This window comes from Empidonax traillii, unplaced genomic scaffold (genome assembly GCF_003031625.1).
Source record: "Empidonax traillii isolate 1590-97213 ecotype Southwest subspecies unplaced genomic scaffold, ASM303162v1 scaffold588:size748185, whole genome shotgun sequence".
NCBI lineage: Eukaryota > Metazoa > Chordata > Aves > Passeriformes > Tyrannidae > Empidonax > Empidonax traillii.
In genome coordinates this window covers 690,777-716,222 of record NW_020955781.1, presented here as the reverse complement: position 1 = coordinate 716,222, position 25,446 = coordinate 690,777, and the positions used below count along the sequence as shown (strand labels likewise).

Sequence of the window (25,446 nt, the reverse complement as noted above, 5' to 3'; positions counted from 1 at the left end):
AAAAAGATGGCTGAGTTAACAGTACCTTTGCCCCTGCAGCACCGCAGAGAGGCTGCTGTCAGACGCGGAGTTAAGCGCTCCCGAGGGCCCCGTGGCTGACAAGAAGGCTCCCGGCAGTGAGCGGGCGGCAGAGCGAGCAGCGGCCGCCCAGCAGAACTCTGAGCGAGCCCGTCTGGCCCCACAGCCCTCCTACGTCAACATGCAGGTACACCTCTCCCTGAATACAACCAATTCCAGCACAAAACCTGCTAATTGCTGAGGGAAATTAGCACGGAATGCACAGGTGACTGGAGACTGAATTGTCGTTAGCATTTCAGTAAAAGCATTCACAACCAAGTCATTAACTCTTTTGACCTCGGAGTGGGTTGTCAACAAAAATTCTGGGAGGCAGAAAAGCTTCTTATGCTTCTGTTGAATAAGAAAAATTTAGGTACAGAAAAATTGAGTGGCTGTGTTAGTCTACATAAGCATCATTTGCCTTTAAGAAATCTTATATTGTTACTTTGAGAGAATTGCATCTACAGAAGACCTTTTGCAACTTTCCACAATTGTGTGTCAACGCAATTTTTTTTTTTTTATAGCTTCAGGTTTACTATATGGGGCTTAATTACAGTGGTTTTGCTATGCAAATGTGAATCTGTACACAGATTTTTTTCTTTTTCTTTTCTCTTGTACTGTTCCTACCTGGTTACCCACAGCCTACTACTATAAATGTTACTGCAAATCCCTCCAAGGAGGAAGGGAGACCCCTTTGACTGTTTGTCAGGCAGTAGTAATAGGGTAGTTTTCAGTATAGATCAGAGCATGGGCATTACCAGACTGTAAGGAATAGTGGAACAAGATGAAAGTTAGTGTTTTGCAACTCTTTTCCTTAGTTATTCCTCTAATTATTTGTAGTAGAGAATGTAACACTTCAGGCTAATACTTCTGTTTTGTGTGTTTAGACTTGCTAACCTGTAATTCTGTGAGATGCAGCTTGTTTGATCGGGGGTATTTAAACTTCACATCTTCCATTGTCATAGGCAGTACAGATACAAGCTTTTCTAAAATTCTCACAACACTTAAGTTCTTTCCATTTCACAAGATGAGTGTGTGGACAAGAACTAAACTTGAAAGATTATTAAAAATAACCATGATGCCTGGATTTGCTAAGATATATTTTATCTTTTTGGTACTGTTGAGGAATGTTTTAATTGTGGAGTGCAGATGGTTAAGGAAGAGAAACTATGCTTGAAAAAGTGTCTTATTAAAAACAAATTAAATAAAAATTGTACCTAAGCAGTTTGTAAATATTGCTACACCCTCACTCAAATGGATATTGGATAGTTAATCAAAATCTTTATCTATGTTTCAGTGAACTAAGGCTCTAATTGGAATTTTGTCAAATTATTGTGCAGTACTTCAGGTTTCTCCTAGATATATTCACTGGCCACTCTAAAAACCTTTGTTTTCACAAAGAGATGAGTACCAGAGTGACATTTAGTTAGAATGGCAATTAAGCTATCTTCTGCATGTTTAATTTTTAGGCATTTGACTATGAACAGAAGAAACTACTGGCAACCAAAGGTACGTGCACGAACAGTGACTTCTGAAAAGTTTGTTTTGTACATGGATGAAATGATTTTCTGAATCTTCAGTTCTGTAATTTGATTTTTAATCAAATCTGAAATTGTTAGTGAAACACTTGTCTATTAGTTTTGTATTCCAAAAAATTTTTAACACCAACATAGCATAAAATACAATATGAACAGCTTGCAGATGGGAAATGTAAGTATATCTGTATGCAAATGATCCATATTGTCTTCAGAGTGCTCATAACCGTAATACCTGACTCTATTTGGATGCAAATTAAATTTATGATGTTTGTCATGTTGGCTAAATGGCTACTTACTTCAGGGATTAAGTAAGTTACAAAATTGTTAAGGGACTTCACCATATCTTTGACCTTGTTTAAAAAAAAACTCACACCAAAAGAAAACCAGCAGCTCCTCTTTTGAAAACAGATATGATTCTTTTGGCTTCCATGCAGCCCTGTGGGGCTTAACTATCTTCTGACAGAGTAAATTGCCTTTAGGAAGGGCAGGATTCAAGCTGTGTAGCAAATAGAGATGTTTGGAGTTTGCTGTTTGGGCTGCAGTTGTTGCTGTTCATGACTGCAGGATTAACCTCTCGCACCTTCACTGAGGCTGAGATTTACTGATTTCTCTCTGTATTTTTTCAGCTATGTTAAAGAAACCAGTTGTAACAGAAGTGAGAACTCCAACAAATACGTGGAGTGGTTTGGGCTTCTCTAAATCCATGCCTGCAGAAACTATCAAGGAACTAAGAAGAGCGAATCATGTATCGTACAAACCATCCATGACAACTACATATGAGGTATAAAAAAGTACATTGCAAGGGAATTTTACTTTAATGAGTGATACAGTTATTTCTCTTGAGAAATGTCCATAACTTCTGTAAAAAAAAGTCTTGCAGATAAGATTTTTAATGTTCTGAATATATTTTATGGTGAAAAATGCTTCTTACATAAATATTAAGGCATATGGAATACATTCAGCCCAACACACACAGTTATATCTCTTTTACAGGTCTTATAGAAGTCACAGAGCATGGAAGTCTGCTTAAAATATATTTGTTTAGAGAAACTTAAAACAACTTATGGGGCCAAATATCTTAGTTGTTGCAGACAAGCAGTAGAAATTTGGTAACCTAATGAAAACAGTGTATACATAGCAGATAAACTATATAATGTGAATCACTGCATGATGGAGCACAACCTCAGAACAAGAAATGTCTGCAGCAAATCTTATGTTGACAGAGCTGTAGAACTGTAACAGCTTTCTCTATTTGCACTGTTCACTGGCTCCAGAAATTTCCCAGGCAGAAGGCAGCCAGAGTCCAGCAAGTCTCTTCAGAGTCCCAACATGGGAATCTTGCAGTGAATTTGTTCTTTACTTTCCAAAGGCATTCTAAAGTTGATTTTTAGTGTGTTTCCTTGCTGGAACCTTTCCCCACTTCCATATTGGACACCTTTTTCAGTCCTACTTACATAAAATGTAAGTGGTATGCTTATGCAGCTTCTCTCTGGGGTATGCTTAGCTTTTGATGCAAAAGAAATACTCAACCATGATAATGTGCTGTGATGTTCTCCAGTTGACATGCCAGCTTTTTGAGTCATTCAGCTACATGAGTAGGCTTGGATACACATAATGCAGTAGGAATTAGGGGAGAGAAAAAGATACAGCCCAAATCTGTGAGTTTTTTTTTTGTTGTTGTTGTTGGTTGGTTTGTTGAAATGGGATGGGTTTTTTCCACAGACCATGATGTCTAAAGTCTCGAAGTGGGTCTGTCATTCCAACCAAGAACACAGTGTCTCAGTCACTTGGAGTCTGCCCACGAGCAGACCACAGACCACGGCAGCTCTCTCTACCATGTTAGGACTCCAGTTACCACTGTTTGGGATGAGCTATTGTGGAAACATCTGTGGAGGCTGAAAATCTTGGATTCCTTGTAGTATCCTCCTCTGCTTAGCAGTTTCAACACCGTTTGTGTTGGAGACAGTACCACCAATTTCCGCTGCATATGCACCTTTGAGAGTCACGTGCTGAAGCCTTTGAGAAGATGAAGTATTGGTATCATGATCCAATGTCTGGGAAGTGAATCTGTAAAATAAGCTCACCAAACGTGTTTCATCTTTGCTGTGGTATTTTACTGTGCATTCAGTTTTCCAGAAACATTGGATGACATCTTTCTTTTACTTGACAACTCTTAGACATCATTATTAACTCAAGTAATGTAGAGGCCCTGAGTCTTCTTGCTCTTCTGTAAGACTTAAAGTCAGTCCTTACCTTCCTTCTTTTCTGGAGCCATATTAACTGTAGCTCACACCATCCTGATTTTACCAGTGATAAGGAGCTCTTGCCTTGTTTCTTCAGTGCTGTCAATTTTACTGAATAGTATAAAAGATTGCAGTGTCCTGAGTGATGCTTTTCAATGGCAGTTTAGTGGAAGTGTATAGAATGAAATTGTTAATTTCCACAATTTTTAGCTTATGTAAGTGTGTGGTATCAATGTCATTTTCACTGGGCTATGTCCCCACTGAATACTGTTACCTTATTTTGTAACATTCTTACCCACAGTGATGAGAGGTCATGATTAGTATTTTACAGGAATATAAAATCTCTTAAAAAAAAAACAAACACCTTACAAACAAAACTGCAAATTCACAGGCCATTGCAGAATTGTTGTAATATTGTGTACTTCAGCCACTTATCTTCAGATAAATGTTCTGTTATGTTCTCTTCCCTGTGAAGGGATGTAGTCAATAGACTGCTTTGTCTAGAATTTGTGTGGGAATTCGATACCGTGGAATGTTTTGGAAACAAACTTGGAAATACCGAGCGGTTTATTTTGAATCATGGTCTTTAAATAACTCCTGCTTAAAAACTGTAAACTGTGTATGCTTTAAGCACACCTGCTGTTTTTGTGTCCGGTCTGCAATTATTTGACCACTGATCAACTGCCAAAAGAATGTTTGCAAGCATTAAAAGCTGGGATTTTTTTTTTTTTTTTTTTAACTGAGCTGTTTCAAAGAAAACATCTGAGTCACAATGAAACCTCTGTTTTTCTGCCTAAACTTTCTTTCTGTGATTTGCAGGGCTCATCGATGTCTCTGTCCCGGTCCAGCAGTCGGGAGCACCTGGGAAGTGGCAGCGAATCTGATAACTGGAGAGACCGAAATGGGCTGGGACCCACTGCTCATGATTTTGTCTCCTCAATCGGCAGCCCCAAACGGAAACAAAACAAATCAGGTTAATTAACTCCTAATACCTGATTTTTTTAAAAAAAATAATCATATTGATATCAATAATATTTGCTTTAATATAAATGCATCCTGACGTCACTAGGGATTTAAATTACTGACAACTGTAAAACAGCTTTGTGGGTTTGGTTTTTTTTTTTTTACAAATTGAAATGTAAAAGCACATGCAAGCTAGTGTCACATGATATACAAATGATGGTCCAAAAGGAAAACTTAAGGAAATTTTATAAATGCCAGACATTCTTGCTGGAAGGCTCTTTGCTGTCATGCAAGTGTTTTTTTCAAGGTGTTCTGAAACCAGACCTTTATAAAAGCTTATTTCTAGACCGCCATTGTTCTGCTCTGTTACCAGTGCAAGAACAGCCAGGTCTTTATTGGGCTATTTGCTCACTGAAGAAGTCATAATCTGTGCTGATACTGAATTGTAAAGCACAATTGTGATCACAGGAATCAAATTTACAAGAGCCTGTAGTTGACAGGACAAGGAGGAATGACTTCAAACTGAAAGAGTAGATTTAGATTATATATTATGAAAAAATCCATTGCTGTGAGAGCAGTGAGGCCCTGGCACAGGTTGACCAGAGAGGCTGTGGCTGCCCCATCCCCAGATGGACTTTCTAAGAAAGGATATCTTCAAATACAGAAAATACACTGGAAGGGCAGGAAACTGTTCTGTGGCAGCTCTGGCTTTCCCAGAGAATAAAATGTGTAGAGGAAGGATAAAAGAAACAGCTCTGAGTTGGCTGGACAAGTGTAGTTACCTTAATGTATAGGTGCTGGAGGACTGAAATGTGTGACTTCATTGACACAATTGCACAGTTGTGTTGAATTTCTCCTTTATTTTTAAGATAATGCTTCCTGACTGCAGTAAGAGGAACGATTGAGAATTTCTGTTTGGATATTTTCAGTGTTACTTTGGTAGTGAAGAAATCAAGGCACCACCTTTTAAAGTCTTAAAAACTCAAATTAGTTATTGCTTCACTTGTCAAACCTAACACTCACATTTTCAACACTAAACAGTTTACTGTGTTTTAAAACTCTTTTCCAAAATGGAGCTGAGTTTGACAGAAATTCTCCAAGCTCTGTAAATCCAGTCCCAAATGCTTCCAACTAGTTTGTGCCCAGAAAAAATAAGAAACGTAGCACAACTGGTGGTGAAAAATGGCAATTTTTCACATTCTTTTGGCATTCTGTATTAAAGGCCATAGCAGAAGTCTCTGGGGAAATCCTAATTTTGCTTACCTGGGAAAATACCCTTTGCCTGCTGCAAGCTGCTTATGCTTTCAGTGTTGTTCTTCCCTTGTCAGTAGTGAGGGAGGGAGCACCCCCAATGGCTCCACTTACACTCGTGCTTGATGCACTCCCTGGGAGCTATTCTGTTCTTGTACATCATGAGGAAAAATAATTAGGAACTATGTGATTGTGTACTATCAGTATGCACACATGGAGGAAAGGGATTGCACTGCCAAACCAGGTTTCTGGGGGTTTTTTTAAGAAACTCATTGTGGAAACTTTTTAAAGCTATTACCTTTGGGGAATGTAATTTAAAGTTGTGTAGGGAGTGTATTTCCAGCCTTAGTATTTTATAAACTATTCTATTTATTTTTTGTCTCTATTGTAGTAAAATAATGGCCACATCATATTCCTTTTATCAGGAATACCTCCAGTGTGATTTTTTTTTTCCCCATCCAGACCAAAAAGTGCTGGTTGCATTTGTGTGCAATCATGTTTTCCAAAATAGTCACTGGAGAAAAGAGGAGAGGGCTTAAGAGGAGGAAAAGCCATGGGGTCTTGCAGCTCTTTCCATGACTTTCTGACTTGTATCCATGTGATTTCATCCCATAATGTGATTTTATCATTTAAATGTTTTATCATTTAAAATGTTTACCCAAATAGAAATATATAGAGAGAGAACAAACACTGGAACTTAATGAACAAAAAAATTGTGTCATTGTGTTCATTCTCTTAGCCCCCTGAGAGGCTTTCTTTTCTTTTCTGGAAAACAAAGATTTAAGTATTTTGTGATTTAATGATCTATTTGAATATAATGTCGGTAGAAAATTGTGCTCTTCTGTGAAGTGTCTAAAAAATACCCTTCTTCCCTTTCAGCTGAGCACTATCTCAGTAGCAGCAATTACATGGACTGCATTTCCTCGCTGACAGGAAGCAATGGCTGTAACCTGAACAGTTTGTTCAAGGGATCTGACCTGCCTGAGCTCTTCAGTAAACTTGGTTTGGGCAAATACACAGACGTATTCCAACAGCAAGAGGTTAGTGTTCCTCTGAAACACCTTTGTGTTAGTAGGATTTGTTCCAGCAGCTTTTATTTTCTCTCTTGACCAAAGCCACTTAGAACTCTCCATCTGTGGCAGGATTTTCATGGGCTGTTCTTCAAAGTGTTCCATGCACATTGCAGTTTCCAGATAGTGAGCCTGGACACGGGTGCTGTGTTATCCTGCACCTTGGATTTATACTTAACGAAGAATCAAAGTAGGATTGGATTCTTGTCATTCAAGGAAGTTTAAACCTTGGCTCCCACTTGGTAAACTAGGATGCTGACTAGAATGTCATAGGTTTCAGTCTGTTTCGTGTGTAGGTTATGGAAATCCAATCTGCCTTTGTCAGTGACGTCTTGTCTCGGCCCATGCTGGGGTCACATATATATTCATCCCTGGCCTCTTCCCTGTGTGCCAGTTGACTTCCTTTGATCCACTCCTAACAGGGAGATATGGTCAGTCAACTGTGTGAGATTTCCATCTGCACACCAGCTAATGTTGTATTCCAACTATTCCTTATCCATAGAATGCTGTATAGGTAGAGTCCACTTGGTTATTTGCAGATAGTTTATTCTGCTGACAGATTTAAGTTGGTCACAAAAGTACAGTGAGCCCAGCTGCAAGAATTACAGGCTTAGGCATGGAGCTCCTGAGCTTGTCCCAAAAGCACTGTAGTTGTAAATGGGAAGTTGTCTGTGCCACACTGCTGGAATTGGGTGTAGTGGGGTGGAAAACAGGTGTCCATGTGGGTTTTTTCAGTATCTCACGTGGTACAAGGGAAGGACCACAGCTGGGTTTGGCATCTTCTTGTGTTCTGACTCGTATGTCCACTTTGTGTCTTCAGCAGCACTGAGGTCTGCACACACCAAGAATACATTCAAGTGTGTTCTACAGTGTTAGAAGGGTGGACAGGAGGCAAACTTGTACTATCTCCTGTGCCCTAAGTCACTCCTGTCCGTGCACTCTGAGCCCCCTGAAGTGCAGTGCTGCTGGCTCAGCCTGGGGACAGCTGCATCTGGCGCGTTTCGTGCCTTCATTCGTTGTCTCTCTCCCTAATCGTGCTGCTTAAGTGCTGTGGGGTCAATCCTCAATCTGAATTAGTAAATCCAGCTGTGCCTCAATTCTGTGTACAGCTCCTCAGGTTTATCTCCTCTGTACGCCTCTGAATGTTCCATAATACCCATATTATCCAGTCTCTTAACCCTTTCCTGTTATTTTAGCCACTCTCCTAAAAAGGAGAGATGGCTGTATTGGTTTCTGATACTAAGGGTGGCTTTTGCTTGGCAGCTGTGTTTTAGTTGTGGGTTTTCTTACCTCAAGAGCTGCTGATTAGGTGTGAGACGAGCCAAGTATTTTGGCCAGGGTGAAAACTAAACAATTTTCCACTATGTTTCTGTGAATTGTATCGGGAGAAGAAATACCACAAACATCCATGGTTGCACACACTGTGGAATGCTCGGTGCTTGAACTCAAATGTGTCACCAGGAGTTGAGCAATCCTCCTGTGCTGACCTGCTGGAGTCTGAAGCACCTACTATATCTACAGACATAGATACCTGGCATATACAGTGTTCCCAAGTGTGTTGTAGTGGTTTTGGAAAATACTCAGTCTCAAGACTCATAAATAAGACTAGTTGATCTTCTGTGATTTTTCTATAACTGCTTACTTTTTGGTTTCTCCTTCTCAGTCAGAAATGTAGTAGATTGAGCAACTGTGTCAAGCAGCCATTGAAAAGCTGTAGTTGCTGTTTCCATGCAAGGAATAGGTTGGCTGAGTAGGAATAGAGTACCTGTACAAAGCAGTAGGGGGAAAAAAAGTGAAGCTTTTCTGAACCACATTTATCACTGAATACTTTTGTGGAATAATTTGTTTTGCCTAATTTTCCTTTTTTTTTTTTTTTTTGCTCTAGATTGATTTGCAGACATTCCTTACTCTTACTGATCAAGACCTGAAAGAGTTAGGAATCACAACTTTTGGGGCCAGAAGAAAAATGCTGCTTGCAATCTCAGGTAAATAACACAAAGTGTCATTTGTTTGATTTTTAAGCATCGTCTGTTTGTATTCTCACTCGAGTTGTGTGTTTATAGTTGGCAAAGGAACCTGGGAGGACTAAGACGTAAGTCCACAGAGGTCATATTAGCTTGCCCCTCACCAAAGGTGCTTAAAACCAGGCTTTATAGAGCTTTCTCCCATTACCCAACAGCAACTCAGTTGCAATAGTCCTGTACAGCTGGAGCCTGGTCAAAGTTTGTTTCACTGCAGATCGTGACGTTTTTTGGATGCTCCAAAACGGTGGGTCCAAGAAGCTCTGGGACTGCAGGCACTACAGGGTCTGAATGGCACTACATACCAGTCACAGCTTTTAGTTCTCTGTCCTCCACTTTACTACACATTTCTTAAAATGTGCTGTATATATAAAGCCTAACTAGATTTTGCTAATTGTGATAAATAGGATGAGGTTTCTTATTACGTAGGAGTGTTATGCTCCTTGTCCAGGCAATGAATCTGTATCAGAGGAAGAGTTTCTTTGAGATGCTTCATTGTAACACTAGATTATTTTCCTCCCAATCTCTTCTGCTGATGCCATTAGTGAATGTTTTATTAATTTTAAATAGTGCAGTAAAAAGGGCAAAAATGCATTGTACTTAGTAGCAGTTGTGAATATCTATGCAATATTTCAGTGATTTCTATCTATCATGAAATTTAGTTACAAAAATAGAAAAGTGGTGGAAAAAATATTTTGGATGAGCTTTTGCTAATACAAGGTTAGTGTGCATGGTGGAATGAGAGGTGATCATCTGTTTTTTCTGGAAGTCCTTATTCAGATATTGCTTCAAGTTTTGTGATTCACATAAAGAATTGTGCATTGAGAATGCTCAAGATGGTAGTGAGCTTTTCTGTCATCTCAGTTTACACTGCATGGCTGTGCTGTAGCTTGTATCTCTGGGAAGATTGCAGTCTTTGAGTATTCTGACAAACTTTTAGAAGTGTTTCAGCTGTGTCAGTTGGTTCTGAACCAATACTGCAAAAATTTATCTGCTTCCCAGTGTACCAATGCCAAATAAGAATTGCACCAAATAGATGCCTGTGTCCTAGGCAGCCTCTGAGCCATAACCTGACACTGATTATCAGAGATATCTTCAGTTCATATTGTTCTGTCTAAAATATTTTTGCTTGTTTAAACAGAACCTTTGCGTTCTGGTTTGGATCAAAATATTAAAATTAATTTCTGATGAGAGATTTCTCTGTGTGTGTGTGTTTGACCTTTGCAGAACTGAATAAAAACCGACGGAAGCTCTTTGACCCATCAAACATCCGCGCCTCATTCCTGGAAGGTGGAGCCAGTGGGAGACTCCCGCGCCAGTATCACTCGGACATTGCCAGTGTCAGCGGCCGCTGGTAGCAGGAAGTTGTGGCTCGAAAGGTCAGCTGGAAGGATGATGGACATGGCAATCCTGTGGACAGCCTTCACTGCACACCACCCTCTGCACTTTGGGAGTTTGGGCGTCAAGGACCAAAGCATTTTGTCTGCACAATACTGTGCCAAAAAAAAAAAAAAAAAAACAACAGAGAAAACACATTTTGTCTGTTCTCTTTTGAAACACCAAATGTGGGTTACGTTTTACTCATGTAGATTGGACAGAACTTGCAATAATAATATTATAGGGTTCTTTGTTTAGTATTTTATTACCTATAACTATAATGTATGCACTGAATTTTTTACTTTGTTGAATGAAGGAAGAATGAAGAGCTGGGATGCCAGAGAGGATAGATTTGGTTTTATCAAGATGGATTTTTCTGGTACTGCTTAAAATAATTATTGAGGTCTTTCTGCACTTTACATGTTCTGATTTCTTGTCCTGTGGAAATTTTTTTCTCTCTTTCATTTCCATATCAATTTTTATATTGGCACTAATCAAATTTTTTCAGGTGTTCCTGCATTAAGTCACATCTCACTATAATGGTACTAGAAACCGGTTCTTATGCAGATTTTTTTTTTTTTTTTCCTCTCTCTGTCTCCCGGGTAGTTATCTGAAGAGATTGTTCCAAAATCAAGTCACTTGGTAGTGGACCAGTCCTATTATGCTCTTATGAAGCAGTGTAATGCTGCCTGCAATAATACTCACTGTAACAGATGCAATGAAAGACCAAAATGGACCTTGCAATATTAACCCTTTGCAGTCAACATATTTAACTGCTGCCTCTTATGCTAAAACTGTTTTTAATGGTTGTCTCAAAGCAAAGGGCTATTTTTAGTACCCTGCCACTAAAGGACACTTATTTATATCAGACTTTTATTTTTAGATTCTATACACCTACAATACGTAACAGATTAAACTGATCTACTGCAGATTTATGGTAGAGAATGAAAGGCATTCATCAAACTAGAGCTCTGGGCTGTCAGTTTGATTAAACAGACAACTAATCTAATTTGACAAGACAGCACTGTTGCCATTTAATAAATGACACATGACTTACATGACTATGCATGCAGCGATTAAGTGACCTACATAAAATAGGTGTAATAACATCTGTTTTGTTCAATCCAGATTTGTAGTTGTCAGCTGCAGAAGTGTTTCAAACTCCGGAGATGAACTATTTCTGAAACAAGTTATGTTCAGTGGAAAGAGTCCATGTTATAAGTGGCTAGAGCTAACTTTTGCATTCTTATACTGTGAAAGTCCGAATGATTTGGCAATGTTATTCCTCTGTCCTGACAGATGTTGTGTTATGGGCTTATGAAGGGTTCAGATATAATGAAGGAATTCGTGAAGTGCCTCTTTTTGCAATGCAATACGTAGTTTCCAAGCATTAATTGAAAAGCATTCCCATGAGAAGTATTGTGAATTACCTCTACTGTAATGTACTATTTATGTTCAGTGTACAAGCCTTTTGAGATGGACATAAACCACTGTCAAGTGCTCTTAACAGAAGGCATTAGAATAACATTTACAGTAGTTGGGTTTTACGCAAAAATGGGTGAGAAAGAGTTCTGACACTTTCCATGGATAATTCTTTCTTCTAAGGTGAGAATGCAAAATGATGTATAGAGAAATTTGCACACACAAAGGGAATTTAAAGAGACTTGTTACTTGAGGGCATAGATGATCAAGCAATAATATATAAGTCTTCTTGTGGTTAACTAAAAATTGCTGCTCAGTAATCATTTCAGCCATATCTACTTAATGGTGTATAACTGGGTGACTTCCCCTCCAGGTCAGGTAGCATCTTTGCCTGGTTTTGCAGTGGTACTACAGATCTGACTGTGTCTGGTACGCAGTTGTTCACACCAGTTACTGTGCTCAGTGCCAAGAGTCAGTATCCACATATCTCAGAGATACTTGTGTGTCACATGGGCAAGAGCAACTTCACGGAAACTCTCTTTGGAAGACATGACTTCTCATTCTAAAACTATTTTACACTTGTGCTTTACTTCTGAGCACGCAGGTAGTTCCATTCACAGGGACTACTTATGTGCTTACAGATAAGCTGTCATTTCCATCCAAGAGCAGCGTTGGCAAATCAAATTGTATTCAACCATGTTATTTTATAAAATATTTTTAATGAAATAAATATTCAGCAGCACTTTGTACAGAGTTTTCTGCAACCCCTCCTTGCTTATTTTGCCTGAACTTCAAAGCATCTGAAAACTTTTTACACTCTAGCCCTTTGTAATTACTTGCTACGTATCCAGACGGTACTATACTCAGAAACTCATTTTATTACAGTATTAAGTTGATGTGGTCTTTTGCTGAGCAGTGCTTATATCATCTACACCAAAGTGAAGAATTTCCCTTGAACAACATTGTTTTTCAGTAGGGCTTCACACACACACACAAAGAAAAAGAACACACTGGAAGTAAAAAAATTTCTCACTTACTTTGATTCCACAAAGGGAATATAACAGTACAATGTACCGTATTGTTAGTGTTATATTATGCACAAATATTTGACTTGCTACATAAAATGTTAGTTTTAAATCTGTGCCTTAATAGTGACCAGTTATCTGTAAATATAGAGCAGATACAGATTGTATTTTTGTGGGTTGTGTCCTTTTAGTGATTTTTTTTAAAATAAAAGTTGAAATTAAGACATTAAAAATGGGAATTTTCAAAACTAATCAGTGTTGCATAAAATAAATTTATATAACACCCTTGTATTCTGATTGGTTTGTGAAGTATTTTTTACATAGACCCAGTTCCAGGGATGCTTGCTTGTTAATAAAATATAGAAAGCAGTATTTGACATAATTGCAACATGTTTCTTTCACATGCTAGTGCTTCGTGTGTTTTACTGTTCTTTTTATCACATACACTGCCTGGCTTTTAAATGAGTGCTTTATTTGAAATACTTCTCCTTAATAATTAATGCAGAGGAGTTAAATTACCTCAGGTTCAATTCAAATCAGGCTTTATTGGTTTGGCTTACATAAGTTTGACCCTTTCTTAGGTCTTCCAATTTGAATGACTGTGTTTTGGTCAGGTTAGCAGGACAGTTCCTTGTGTTCTTTCATGGTGGTCATTGTAGTGTCACTTCCAGTATAAAAGAGGGGGGAAGAAAAAAAATAAGGAATTTTTTCTCTGGGATGCTGGGAGATGAGCAGTCAGCCTCCAGGGAGAGGCACAGCTTTCCCACTGAGTTCACGTGTACACAATGTGCATAATCACTCCTGTCTCTTTGCTCCACAGGCAGCGGTGCAGGTTTCACATTGCTCACCTCGCTGGGTGCACCCAGGCCTGGCCTCACCTGGTTTCTTTGTTAACTGTTTTAAACACACACCTCTCCACTTCAGTGACAGCGCTCTCAGCTCGCTGAGCTTTCAAAAATCTGTGAGTTATTCTGAATAGCTACTGAGAATGAATGGCAGGTGTGGGAACAAGTCTGGGAAGGAAACAGAACAACGAACTCTATTCTGTAGAGGCCAACTGAAGTGTGTGGGGCCGAGTACAGATTTAGCAGGCACTGACATAAGCTAAGAGGAAATGCCCAGGCAAGGGGGGCTTGCAAATGGCCCAGCATTTCTGATGGCTGACTGACAGTGAAATACAGAGGTCTGGAACAAGGTAGTTTCCTTTGAGGACCATTTATTTGGGCATGCTGCTCCCCATGGACCACTGTATAGCTTCAGTCAGCAGAGTGTAAAGCTGGTGTGGGAAAGAAGAAGAGGTGATAGTGTCAGAGCTAGTTGGCCACTCTCCTCGTGGTGCAAGCAGTGTTCCCAGCAGCTGACGTGGCACAGCATCAGCAGAACTGCTCCCTGAACCAAGAGGCTTCACCATCCGACTGCTCATCACCTCTCTCTGCTACCAGTCACTGGAACAAAACGAGTGCTTTCCAGCCTGAAGAAAGAGATACCTACTAAGAAAGCAACTCAAGAGAAAACAGATGGAGTCTCCAAACTATGTGAAGATTAAAACTGAGGCATCTCTTTTTACTGTTTAACCCCAGTCCAATGAAACACGTACTGGAGGAGACTTACTTTTCCAAAACCCTAGAAAACACAGTTACAAAAGGTTTATGAGTGATGTTGTAAGCTGGTCAGGAAAAGTGTGATAGGCAGGGATATGCAGAAGTTTGTGCTTGTACTGTGAAGTAAGCTAAGAAGAATTTGATTCCAGACAAGTCTGGACCCTGCTGATGTTACCTTTTACCCTTGAAGAACGGGCTTCCTTTGCTGTCACAGACATTTGAGCAAAAGGAAGGTTTGGCTTTTATTTGGAGTCACTGCGAAGTTTCTCTGGGATTTGAGAAGATGCAAAAACGAGAAAACTTGTAGAAAAATTTCCAATATGCAGGATTGGTGTCTGCCATATTTTTAACAGCTTCTCTGAAAGTGGAGAGCTGTAAGGACATGCGAGAAGCCAAGGGAAGGTGTTTTAGAATGGTTGAAGATAAGAGGTCTTATTTTGAATTAGGGGTAGTTGTGAGTGAGGAATATCTTGTAACCTGAAGAGCACACAATAAGCTTGTGGTCTTGGTATAAAATTCCTTTATTTTTCTTTTGGCTTAAGATACTATCTGGAGCAGAAATTACAAGAATCCAGATATTACAAGAGGCTTTTTGAGGATGATGTATTGTATTAAGGAAAACTTGAGTTTTATCTTTGCTTCCTGTGCTGCAGATGTAATATTTATAGTGTTTAGAATTTTAACATTTTACATGATTTCATGAATCAACAAAGCAAACTTCAAAAATAAAGTAGTAGAACAGACCTATTTACCAATTTTGAATATTGACATGGCTATTAGGAGAAGCTAATGGTTAGCTGAGGTGATTTTTTTTCCTCTGAAGAAAGTGCAGCAATGTTAGCAAATGTTAGCAAACTACTTATTGTAGTAAGGTTTAATAACAAAATGAAGATGAGAAAAGCCAAAAAGCAAATTTTCAGCTGTGAAAGAAAAAAAAAGTCACAAACTTTCAAGTTTGGGGTTGGTTTGGGTTTGTTTTGTTTTGGTTTTAAATAGTCCAGAGAATACTTTCTGAAATTCTTGGAATTACCTGTAAGTATATTTGCAGTACATTCTTTTGTTATTCCCAGTACCCTTTAGAATACCTGAAGCTATAACAACAAGAAGTATGCTGTGAAATCCTTTTGACACTGAATTGAATCAGTATAAATATAAATCGTGTTGGGAAATGAAGATACTTGTTTATGAAGATGTAGAAGTGCTTTTGCGTTAGTCAAAGCATCATTTAGTGTCAAGTTTCCCCATTCTTCTAAGGAGTAAGATTTGGGGAATATTTTCTCTAGTGAGAAATGCAGAACGATTCCAGATGTTGATGAAAATATGAAGAAAGATGAATACATTGTGATGGAAATTACCAAGTTTGTGCCAAAAGTGTGTTGCAACTTCACGGAAACTAACAGATGGAAAAAGCAAAGCATAATATGAGGGAAAAAAAACCAAACAATTATATAATGAAGTAAAAATTTGTCACTTCTAACAATCTGCGATGAATGTTGTAAGAAATAATATTGTTACTAATTTAATAAGCCTAGGGCCACAAGTTGATATGGATCTTGCTACACTTTTTTGCTATGATAAAAATCACAGTTTGTCACCCGTGAAGGACAGAAGAGTTGAAGAGGCCTGAAATGCACATGGCATTAGCTGATGGTTCCCAAAATTAAAACCAGCCATGGAAAATGCAATCTCATGCCGTGTTTATACAATATAGAAGTGAAGATGTGAGGATCTTTTGAGAAAGAGAACATAAGAAACCTTCAGGAGACAGTGGATCTTGCTATGTATAAGACATGAGCGAACTAAGCCAAAAGGAAGATGGAACCCAAGGATAATTTTCTTTTTTGCTTTAAAATGGATCCAAAGTTCAGATATAACAAAATACAACCTTTTCCTTTAGCAGGAGTTTTCCCACCATGCAGCAGAGCAGTGATTTGGTTTCCCAAGAGTAAACCTCTGTTTTCATGCCAAAGCTCACCTCAGTGAGAAGTTGCTACTGCATGGCACCAAAAAGATCCTTACTGTGAAATAGCTTGAATAGGCACTGGATGCTTAGCAGTGACAGTTCAGTACTTAAAAATGCTGATTCTGCTGATGCTACAGGATGTCTCTATGTAGCCCAGCACCTAGAAATCAGTACAAACAAAGCTAACTTGGTGAGACTAAATTGCTGACAGATTTGAACCTTGCTTGGAAACTGGATAGGAGACAACTAGCTAACTAATCCCTGGGGGGCAAGGGATATTTTTGTGCAGCTATATTAAAACTATCTTGGTGCCAGCAGTGTTTCTCCTTGCACCAAATGGTGACAATAGCCAGCAAGCTGGAATGTTGAAGGCATCTGTCACATAGGAAAGCTCCTCTTGAGCTTGCCTCCAGCACTGCTTATCTTCCATCTTCACTGAAAGTGGTTGCAGATGCTCCACTGTTGACTCAGTGCTTTCTTTCCATTATCCTTTTGGACTCCAAATGCTAGAAGGGGCTAATTTTTGAATTTTTACATGCAGTTCCATGAGCTTTTTGCTTGCACAAGCACAGTATTTTCTTCTTTTCCTAGGAGTGATTAATATGGACAGTATCCAGAACCACTAGAGTGGATGAGAGCTTTGAAGGATTTTTTTGAAGGGATTTAAAAGTCATGACTGAAGACTGGAAATAACACTTCTGGCACTGCTGCCTTTCCTGGCTGCTGGTGGTGTCTGCTCACCTCTCCTAGATCTTGGCTCTTCCCATGCTTGGCTCAAGTTTCTGCTCACTTCTGACGAGCAGTCAAGTTTCAAACAAGTACTTTTGGGAAGTCTGAAGCATTTTAAATTTTCAGGCAGACTAGTGTGTTCTTTACTTTTTGTGCTGGACTTAAAAACTATGGCAGTGAGGGCACAGATGCTAATGGTCATCCTCGGAGAGCGTGAGGAATTAAATTTGTGAGCACAATGTAAACAGTACACTGTGATTACAAGGCCAGTGTAGATGAGGGTATAATTTCTTTAGGTGGGTCGTTGTTCATGAAGATCAAGTAAAGGAAATGTTTGTTTGCTTCTTTGGTTCCTTTTTTAAAACATTCATAGAAAGGAGCATCCTTTTGCACAGTGTTCTTATTACAGTTTAAAAATGATTATGCAAAGTGATTCTACAGGACACTTCCCATAAGCAGTAATAAATGCATAATTATTCATAGACAGAGGGATTCTTCACCATTAGTTATTGGAGGACAACAGCACATTTCTTTCTTGCTTCCCACCTGCCTGTAATATTTCTGTTCAGGCCAACGCATCTTTGGTTTCATATTAATGTGGGGTTATTCTGTGTCCTGGAGCTGCTGCAGAAACAAGGTAATGAAACATCAGGGACAGAATTGCTTCTCATCTAGTTTCTAGTGCATCTTCTCACTGTGTAAACACATCAGGAAGTATGAGAGCATTTCTGGACTGAACAGATGTGTTGGTCTGCTGGAAACTTTTGAAACCCAGTATTTTCGAGTCCTCCTTAATCTCTGTGATGAATTTGTAAGCTTCAAGATGTTTTACATCTGGTTCTGTTTGTCGAATTGCTTTCAAGTGTTCAGGTTTTTGTGATTATACCATCTGTGATAAAATGGGCATTAAATCAAATACTACATGAAGATGCATTGTCTGTTCAAAGCTATATTAGAAATGGCATATTTTGTAGCCTTGGTCTGTTTTGGGTTTAAGTGAAATTTTATAGACCTTTCAGAATTTGTGTGTATACATAAACCCCCAAAATGTTATGACAAAGAATCACAGAGACTCTGTCCCTTCCTTCTCCCTTCCCAAAACCAAACATGTCAGTGTTTCATCTTAAAGCATTTTTTTATCTAAATGAGATTTTCCAAGCTCACAAAATTTGGCAGAAGATAAATCAAGTTTTTATGGTTCCTGACGGCAAATCACTTTCTGATAAACATTCTAGTGTGTTTTCACGTGCTATTCAACATGGGAGGTGTGCAGAAATATCAAAAAGATTTGGAAAGGTTTCTTGCTTGTCCTCTGACTCTTCACCGGGTCAACTTTTCCTTTTGCTTGAATCTAGTGAAATTGTTCTGTGTTTAAGCACGGAAAAGAACTCCCCAGTAGGGCAATACTTCCTTCCTCTATGCATGCTGTGATCTTACCTACATTTTTTGAAAACAAGTTCTCCAGGCTTCTAGACCTGGTAATATGTTGTATGAAATGTTTAGTTGCTACCTGTTCACCTACTCGGAAATGAGAAGCCTGTGCTCCGTGGCAAACAGGCTCTCAATTTGTGTCCCCAAGGGAACTAATTACACTCGTGTTTCATGCTCAAGCATGAAAAGACAGAACTCCAAAATAGTATAAATTTTCAAGTCTTCCTTTTCCCGTAAAAGCTGTCTCTTGCTATGCTGCTTTTGTGCAAGTAGACTTCTTTCAGTTCCTGGTAAATGAAGTGGACTGTTCCAAATCTGTCAAAACAAATGTTAGGGTTTATTTCCTGGCAGCTACCCAACTCTGCATAAAAGTGAATTTTACTCCTTGGGGACCCATAACTGAACCCAAAAGTGGCAAATGCTTTCCTAATGGTTTCTTTTCCTTTTGCAGCATTCACAACTTTGATTATGTAACATCCTAATGTGAGAAATTAAGCAGCATGATTTTTTCTTATTTGGAGGTGTAATATTACCATGTTACAAACAAAGTTGGACAGTCAAAGGTGAGGAGGAGCTGGATTGTCAAAGATTAACATGAGCAACCATTAGGAAAACTGTGCAGGAAAGTCTCCATATTTCACTTCAGTAAGGGTTGCTGCAACAGGTCTTTAAAGAACAGAAAGTATTGCAAACCTTTGCTTTGCTATTGCTTGTTAGCTGGGGTGGTAATGATTAGGTGAGAAAACCAACTGTGCAGTGTAATCTTCCATCAGTGTTTTCAATATCTATTAAGTACTGAGCCTCTTCTTTATAAATGTGGGTTCATATCAATATTAAGAAAATGTTGGAAAGTTTTCAATAATGATACCAACAAAAATCTCTACTGTATATTCAGTGATTTGCCAATTTTCAGCAGGGGGTTGAATGGGCAGTTTCCCTTCTAGGCAAAAAGTCTAACCTTACTTTAAATATAGATAAAGTCAGAATCAGTCTCAAGCCATTTCTCAATATTTGTCATATAAATTAGATGGCATCATACCTCAGATCTCCCCAAGTATCTCACCAAGTGTCTTACTAAGTGCCTCAGTTAGGTTGAGATCAAGTCAGGCTTTGATTTCTGTCCCTGCGGATTGGCTGGATGAGGCTCCACACATCTTTTACTGTAGGTTTGGGGATCCCTCTAACTCTCCCATGGGCTGGTTTACTTTCCCTCTCCATGCTCCCCCGTTTCAGGGCTCCCAGATTACGTGTCCATGTCCCATTCCGGGGCTGGGTGTCTCCCAGGACACTGCTGTGCACGGGGTTTATGGCTGTGATGGGTACGAAGTGGCCAAGCTGCCGTGGGCCAGCTGTGGCCAGATGTCAGTGCCCCACCTCAGCAGGGCAGGGGGACATCCCTTATGGAGCACTGGCACAGGAGAAACGCACTCCGCCTGGAGAAAATTAATTTAATTAATTGGCAATTAAAATAGGTTTAGGTGATGAGAAACAAAGGCAAATTGACCCTGTTGCCACCTCCTTCTGCCCCCTCAGCCCGCCCTGCTTTCTCTTCACTCCTGGTGTCCAGGCAGGGTTTTCCCACCAAGGCCCCACCCGAGGGGCTCAGCGGGGGTGGCCAGAACGGGCCAGAACCACCTGGAACCGGCCGGAACCATCTGGAACCGGCCGTGCCCGTCGTGAGGCAGCTCCGGGCTCCCCTCACAGAGACCCCTCAGCGCTGCTGCCGCCCCAGGGACCCGGCGCCGCCCCAAATCCTGCTTTGGGCCATCTGAGGGGCGTTTGGGAGCGGCCCTGGACAGCTCAGGCACAGGAGACACTGCCCCTGATCGCGGTGTTGCCTCCAGCCAAGGAGAGACGGCACCTGGGGCCATCCCTGTCCCTCAGCCCGGCGCCCACAGGCCGGGGAGCTGGGGCAGGTTTGGCACACACAGGTGAGGGTGTCTCCCAGCTGCCATGTGGGAGTCACGGCCTTGGTGCACGTGGCGGGGCTGCTGGAGAGCTGCCCAGGTGGGGACCATTGGTGGTGACGAGCTTCCCCCAAGGCATTTCCTTCCCCGGGCAGGGTGGGGTTTCTCAGCCCCGTGGTTTGAGGTTGTGAGCAGGGTGTGGAGCAGCTGCTTCCATCGCCATGAGCTCCTGCCTGACTCCCCCCACAGGGAGAGCACTGGCCCTGGGGAGCAGAGGGATGAGGCCGGGCAGCAGGAGCCGGGCAGCGGGAGCGCCCACAAGGGTAAGTCCTCTCTTGAAACTGAGTAGCAGAAACAAGCTGATTGTAAAGCTGTGTGTCACCAGGCAGCGTGACCCATCTCTGCTGTCTGTTGTATACCTGATAAGATGCTTCATATCGGGGTTTGGGGCTGCTGTCCCTGGCAGTGATATGTTGTCTGTGTGCTGGGTCATCCCAAGAGCCTTTAGTGTTTGGCCTCAGAGTTGAGCATTTCCCTGTATTTTGACCACAGAAGGACCGTAGAGCATATTTTAGTCTCCAAGTGCTTGATTTTCCTTGTTTAAAATGCTTTCTGTAGCCTGGCATATTTTGAGTTGCGTATCTGGCCTCACCCAGGGCTTGGTTTGTCAGGTGTGGGTGTAAATGCACATTAAGTTAAAGAGCACCCTGACGAGGGTCTTCTGCACTGCTGCCTGCTCAGTCTCCAGCTCTGGGTGCTGCCTGGGCAGAGACTGTGCTTTTGTGTATGATATTGTGTGGTTTTAAATTGCATTCCAGCATGATAAGTTGTGTGATGAATTTAGGGCTTGGCTTTGGGAGAGAATCATGTGTTATTCACAGAGGTCAAAAATCATCCAAATCATAGTTCAAAAAAATGTTTTTGTTAGAAGTAGGTTTGGGGTAGGCTGTTCAACATATTTAGTTATTTACTGGCTGTATAAATCTAACCTTGCATCTTTATCCCTCCATCTGTGCTGATTTGTTATGTTTGTGTGAATACAAGGGCAATCAAAAAAAGAGTCATGATTCAAATTGACAACCCTTTAAAACATCTGATCAAGGAATTGCTTTCTATTTAGAGTCACTGATATTTTTGTGAGGCATGGGAGGGAAAGGCAATAGCAGATGGCAGAAATTTCCAGCAACATGCAGTGTGACATACAAGCAGAGCTTTCCCAACACCCCTGCTGCGACAGCAGATGGAGAGATTGGCAAGTCGGGAGGGCGCTGCTTTTCCGGCGTCCAGTGCTTCGAAAGCCGGGCTGTGCCGGGTGAGCCGGGGTTGGCAGGGCTGGGGGGAGAGGGACAAATGCCAAGAAAGGCACCGCAAACATGTAGCAAAACTCCTAATGATGTTTTGAGGTTTTTCTCTGCTTTAGACATTTGATGGCTTTTTCCAAGTCAAAATGTCAGATTTGTGGCTTTTTCCAAGTCAAAATATCAGAACTGTGGCTTTCCACCAACCTGAGCACACATGCACACACACATACACACAGAGGTGGGTATTTCTGCATTTTGTAAAATGCTGCAAAACATTTGGAAACTTCAAAACCTTTCTGTTGTTTCTGGGACAAAGCAAACTGAAGTATCTGAGCACATCATTCAGATAATTGCTTGCCACCTGCACTTGCTATCAGGAGTGTTTAATATAATGTCTGAGTGTGCTAGAAAATGAAGCCACTTTTTTTCTGTTACAACTTTGATTTTTTCCAAAGCTGATAGAAAATGAATTTTATGAAAGCTCCTAGGTTAGTTCTTATCTTACATCATGCATTATCTACCCCATTATGTTTTCTTATAACCTATTTTCATTCAACCCATCCAAAATGATAAAACTTAACCATCTCTTTTATAGGTGATCATTGTAGAACTGATACTTGGAACTGCAGTTCTAGTGGTCACATTAGTATGTGCAAATCTTCACTTTTTAGGCTTGTGTTGATGAGGCTGTTTGTTTTAGGGGCTTTAAAATGTAGGAACTTCATAGAAACTCCGGTGTTGTGCCATGAGAAGTGCCCACCCACTCTGCTGTTAGACTGGTATATGGCAGGGTAAAGAGTTCCTGGTGGCAAAGAGGAGCAGCAGGAGAGTTGCAGCTCACATTTAGGTCGGAAGCAATAAAAGAAACCTCCCTGAGTGTGTCACTGATTAACCATTAAAGCAAAAGATTTTTTTCTTCCTTTGTGTGTAAAGCTAAGCTATGTTGAAATTGGCCTCGGTGGGTTAGCACAACACCTTAGATCTCACTGAAGCTTTATCTGAGGACAGTGACCTGTGAATTATATTTTTAAATTTGCCCCCAAGCTTTGAGGTGGTCGGGGGCTCTGTCTGGACTCGTCAGGAGTCGTGAAGCAGCTGTATTTCATAAGAGTCTGGAAACTATCCGGGTAACAGCCTCTCAAAACAGCATCGTTCTGGCTGAAATGATAAACTTCATTAGGTCAATACAGCTACACACACTAAAGAATTTAAAATGTACTTTTACAAGACTACATAAAAACATCACATGCTTACAGGCCTTGTAACTAGTAAAGGCTGAGTGCTTATTAAACTTCCTTTCATCCTCTGAATTATGTAGCTGAAGTAGGTCAGTGTTGTTGACTATTACTCTCTTACTTTTTAACAGAAGAAAAGTTAAACATTTTCACAGTTTAGACACTTCAATACTAAATAACTCTGTATTTTACACAGTTCGTGGAACTTCAGTAACTTCTGCTTCATTTTTTTGTATTTGAGCACATGATTTCTGGAACTTCAGGAAGGCATGTAAAAGACTTGAGGTGAGATTAGCGAGCTAATGATGAATGTTTTATTTCTGTGAATGTTGTGTTCTAAATAACTTTAACTTTTGGAAAGCCCTTTTTTGAGAAGACATAGGGAGTTGCTGGTGGTGTTCTGAGTGTATTTATCCCAGTTCTTCTCAGTGGTGAATACTGAATGAAGTGTAGTGCTGGGGATGGGAGATTTCGTGCATCGTCTGTTGTTTGCACAAAAGCTTAAGGTAGATTAGGTGTTTTGATAAAAGCTGATGGTGGGAATTAATATAATCATATGGAAGTTTTGTTTTTTGTACCACAGAAAGTTATTTTTTGCATGCATGTGTGAACATGGAATTTTGATGTAGGTTTCTACAATTTGCTACTTTTTGACCCGTTTTAAATTTAAAAGATTAGCTGATAATTCATCTTGAGAGGTGTAAAAGTTTCTGAGAGGAGGATCTTCCTGGCAATAAACGAGAAACATATATGTGGCTCTACAAGCAATAGAAAGGAGAGAGATGAAACTTTCATAACTGCAGTGTGCTGCACGAACACTTGAGTCGTATGTACTGAAAGAAGTGACTTTGCAAAGCCCTGCTTGGTCAAAGCAGGCAGTGAAATACCTGGGAATGGCTGCACTGGGGTGGGTCAAGGTCTGCCTGGTCCAGGACTGTGCTGCCAAGAGCCATTTCCTCCAGCAGATTACTCAGAGGCTTCCACACAACAGGATCAGCTTTCATTTTGATAGTTATGTTGAGAACAGGGGAAAAAAGATCCACCATTTAATTGTCTAAATGTCTTCTTTTCTGAGTGCACGTGAGGAGAACACAGCCTGGGTGCCTCCCTGGGGCTGCCCCGTGACCCTTCCTGGGGTGTCCATCCCTTTCTGCCCATTTTGCAAGTGGGGACAAATTTCCATTCCTGCCACAGCCCTAACCAAGCTTCTTCAAACTCCTGACTTCTTGGGGTCTTGGGGATCTATGGTCTGTTTTTTTTTGGGGTGGAAGTTTATTTTCTTTTTATGTTTAAAAATGTTAACTTTATTTATTGATCTACCTTAATATTGTCTGAGTAAAATACATGGGTGAATGTGGTGTGTTGGGGGAGGGCAGTGTTATCCCCTATTCCACAGTACTCCTGTGTTACCCACACAGTAAAAAAGAGGTGAAACAAATTCTTCAGTGGCTCAGGCCAAGTGCATTCCTTGATGATACAGGTTGCAACACTCTCTGCATGACTGACTGATGCTCTCGTGGTACAGTGCTGGGAAAATGACGAGTGGGTTTTTTTGTTTGTTTGTTTTAAGAAGAAAACTGTTTTTATTGTTATTGAACTGGCTAGATTTCTTTTAAAAAGTTCTGCACAAAATCTCCAGAGCTTCCCCTTCCCAACCAAGGCTGCCCTTGATTTGCTGTTGACCCCTGTGGGATGAAGTCATCGGGAGAAAGTTCTTGTTTTCCTGTATCTGTTTTCCTACACAGCCTTGTTGCTTTATTAATGTCACCAGAGTAGGCATGTGTTTTCAGTCTGATGACTTGTATTACGTTAGGAAATCCTCCCACAACACAGACCTCTCTAAACGTTGTTTGACTTACGGGAACAAGATTGTTCCTGTTGCTCGGGCTGACATTTGTGTGTTGCAGCCACATGCCCTGGGAGACAGGGACAGCTCGATCGCTTTCCTGTTCACAGAACCAAACGAGCAGCAACAAAATAACAAAGCTGTTGTGTGAGAAGGGCTTTTCTGTGTCAAAATGTGTGCCAAGGCAGCTTTGAAGAGGCAGCGCTTCTATTACAGAGAGGTGTTTGCAGGCAGGCAGGAGGCTCCGGAGAGCCTCGCACGAAAGCGTTCAGGCGGTAGGTGGTGCTTCTGTGTCCGTCAGCCTGCCTGAAAGAACCGGGGCAGGAGCGACCGATTGGAAAACAAACAGGCACCGACTTCCCATCGTCCTAATAATTCCCATCCACCGAAAGAGAAGCGAAAAAGTTGGGGAGGGGGCAGGGGGGGTATTTGGCATCTCCCCAAGGAATGCAACAATCCCAAGCGT

At 40.6% G+C, this 25,446-nt stretch overlaps 1 protein-coding gene across 1 annotated transcript in view; it reads left to right on the top strand.

The window, feature by feature from the left end:
• Positions 1 to 13,219, top strand: part of BICC1 (BicC family RNA binding protein 1) — a 33,207-nt gene extending 19,988 nt beyond the window's left edge. The window contains exons 13-19 of the mRNA XM_027898279.1: positions 40 to 205; positions 1,527 to 1,566; positions 2,222 to 2,376; positions 4,658 to 4,811; positions 6,932 to 7,092; positions 9,008 to 9,107; positions 10,371 to 13,219. Coding sequence (XP_027754080.1) covers positions 40 to 205; positions 1,527 to 1,566; positions 2,222 to 2,376; positions 4,658 to 4,811; positions 6,932 to 7,092; positions 9,008 to 9,107; positions 10,371 to 10,501 — 907 coding nt within the window. The 3' untranslated portion in view covers positions 10,502 to 13,219. The remainder of the gene's footprint in view (positions 1 to 39; positions 206 to 1,526; positions 1,567 to 2,221; positions 2,377 to 4,657; positions 4,812 to 6,931; positions 7,093 to 9,007; positions 9,108 to 10,370) is intronic.
• The last annotated feature ends 12,227 nt before the right edge of the window (positions 13,220 to 25,446 follow it).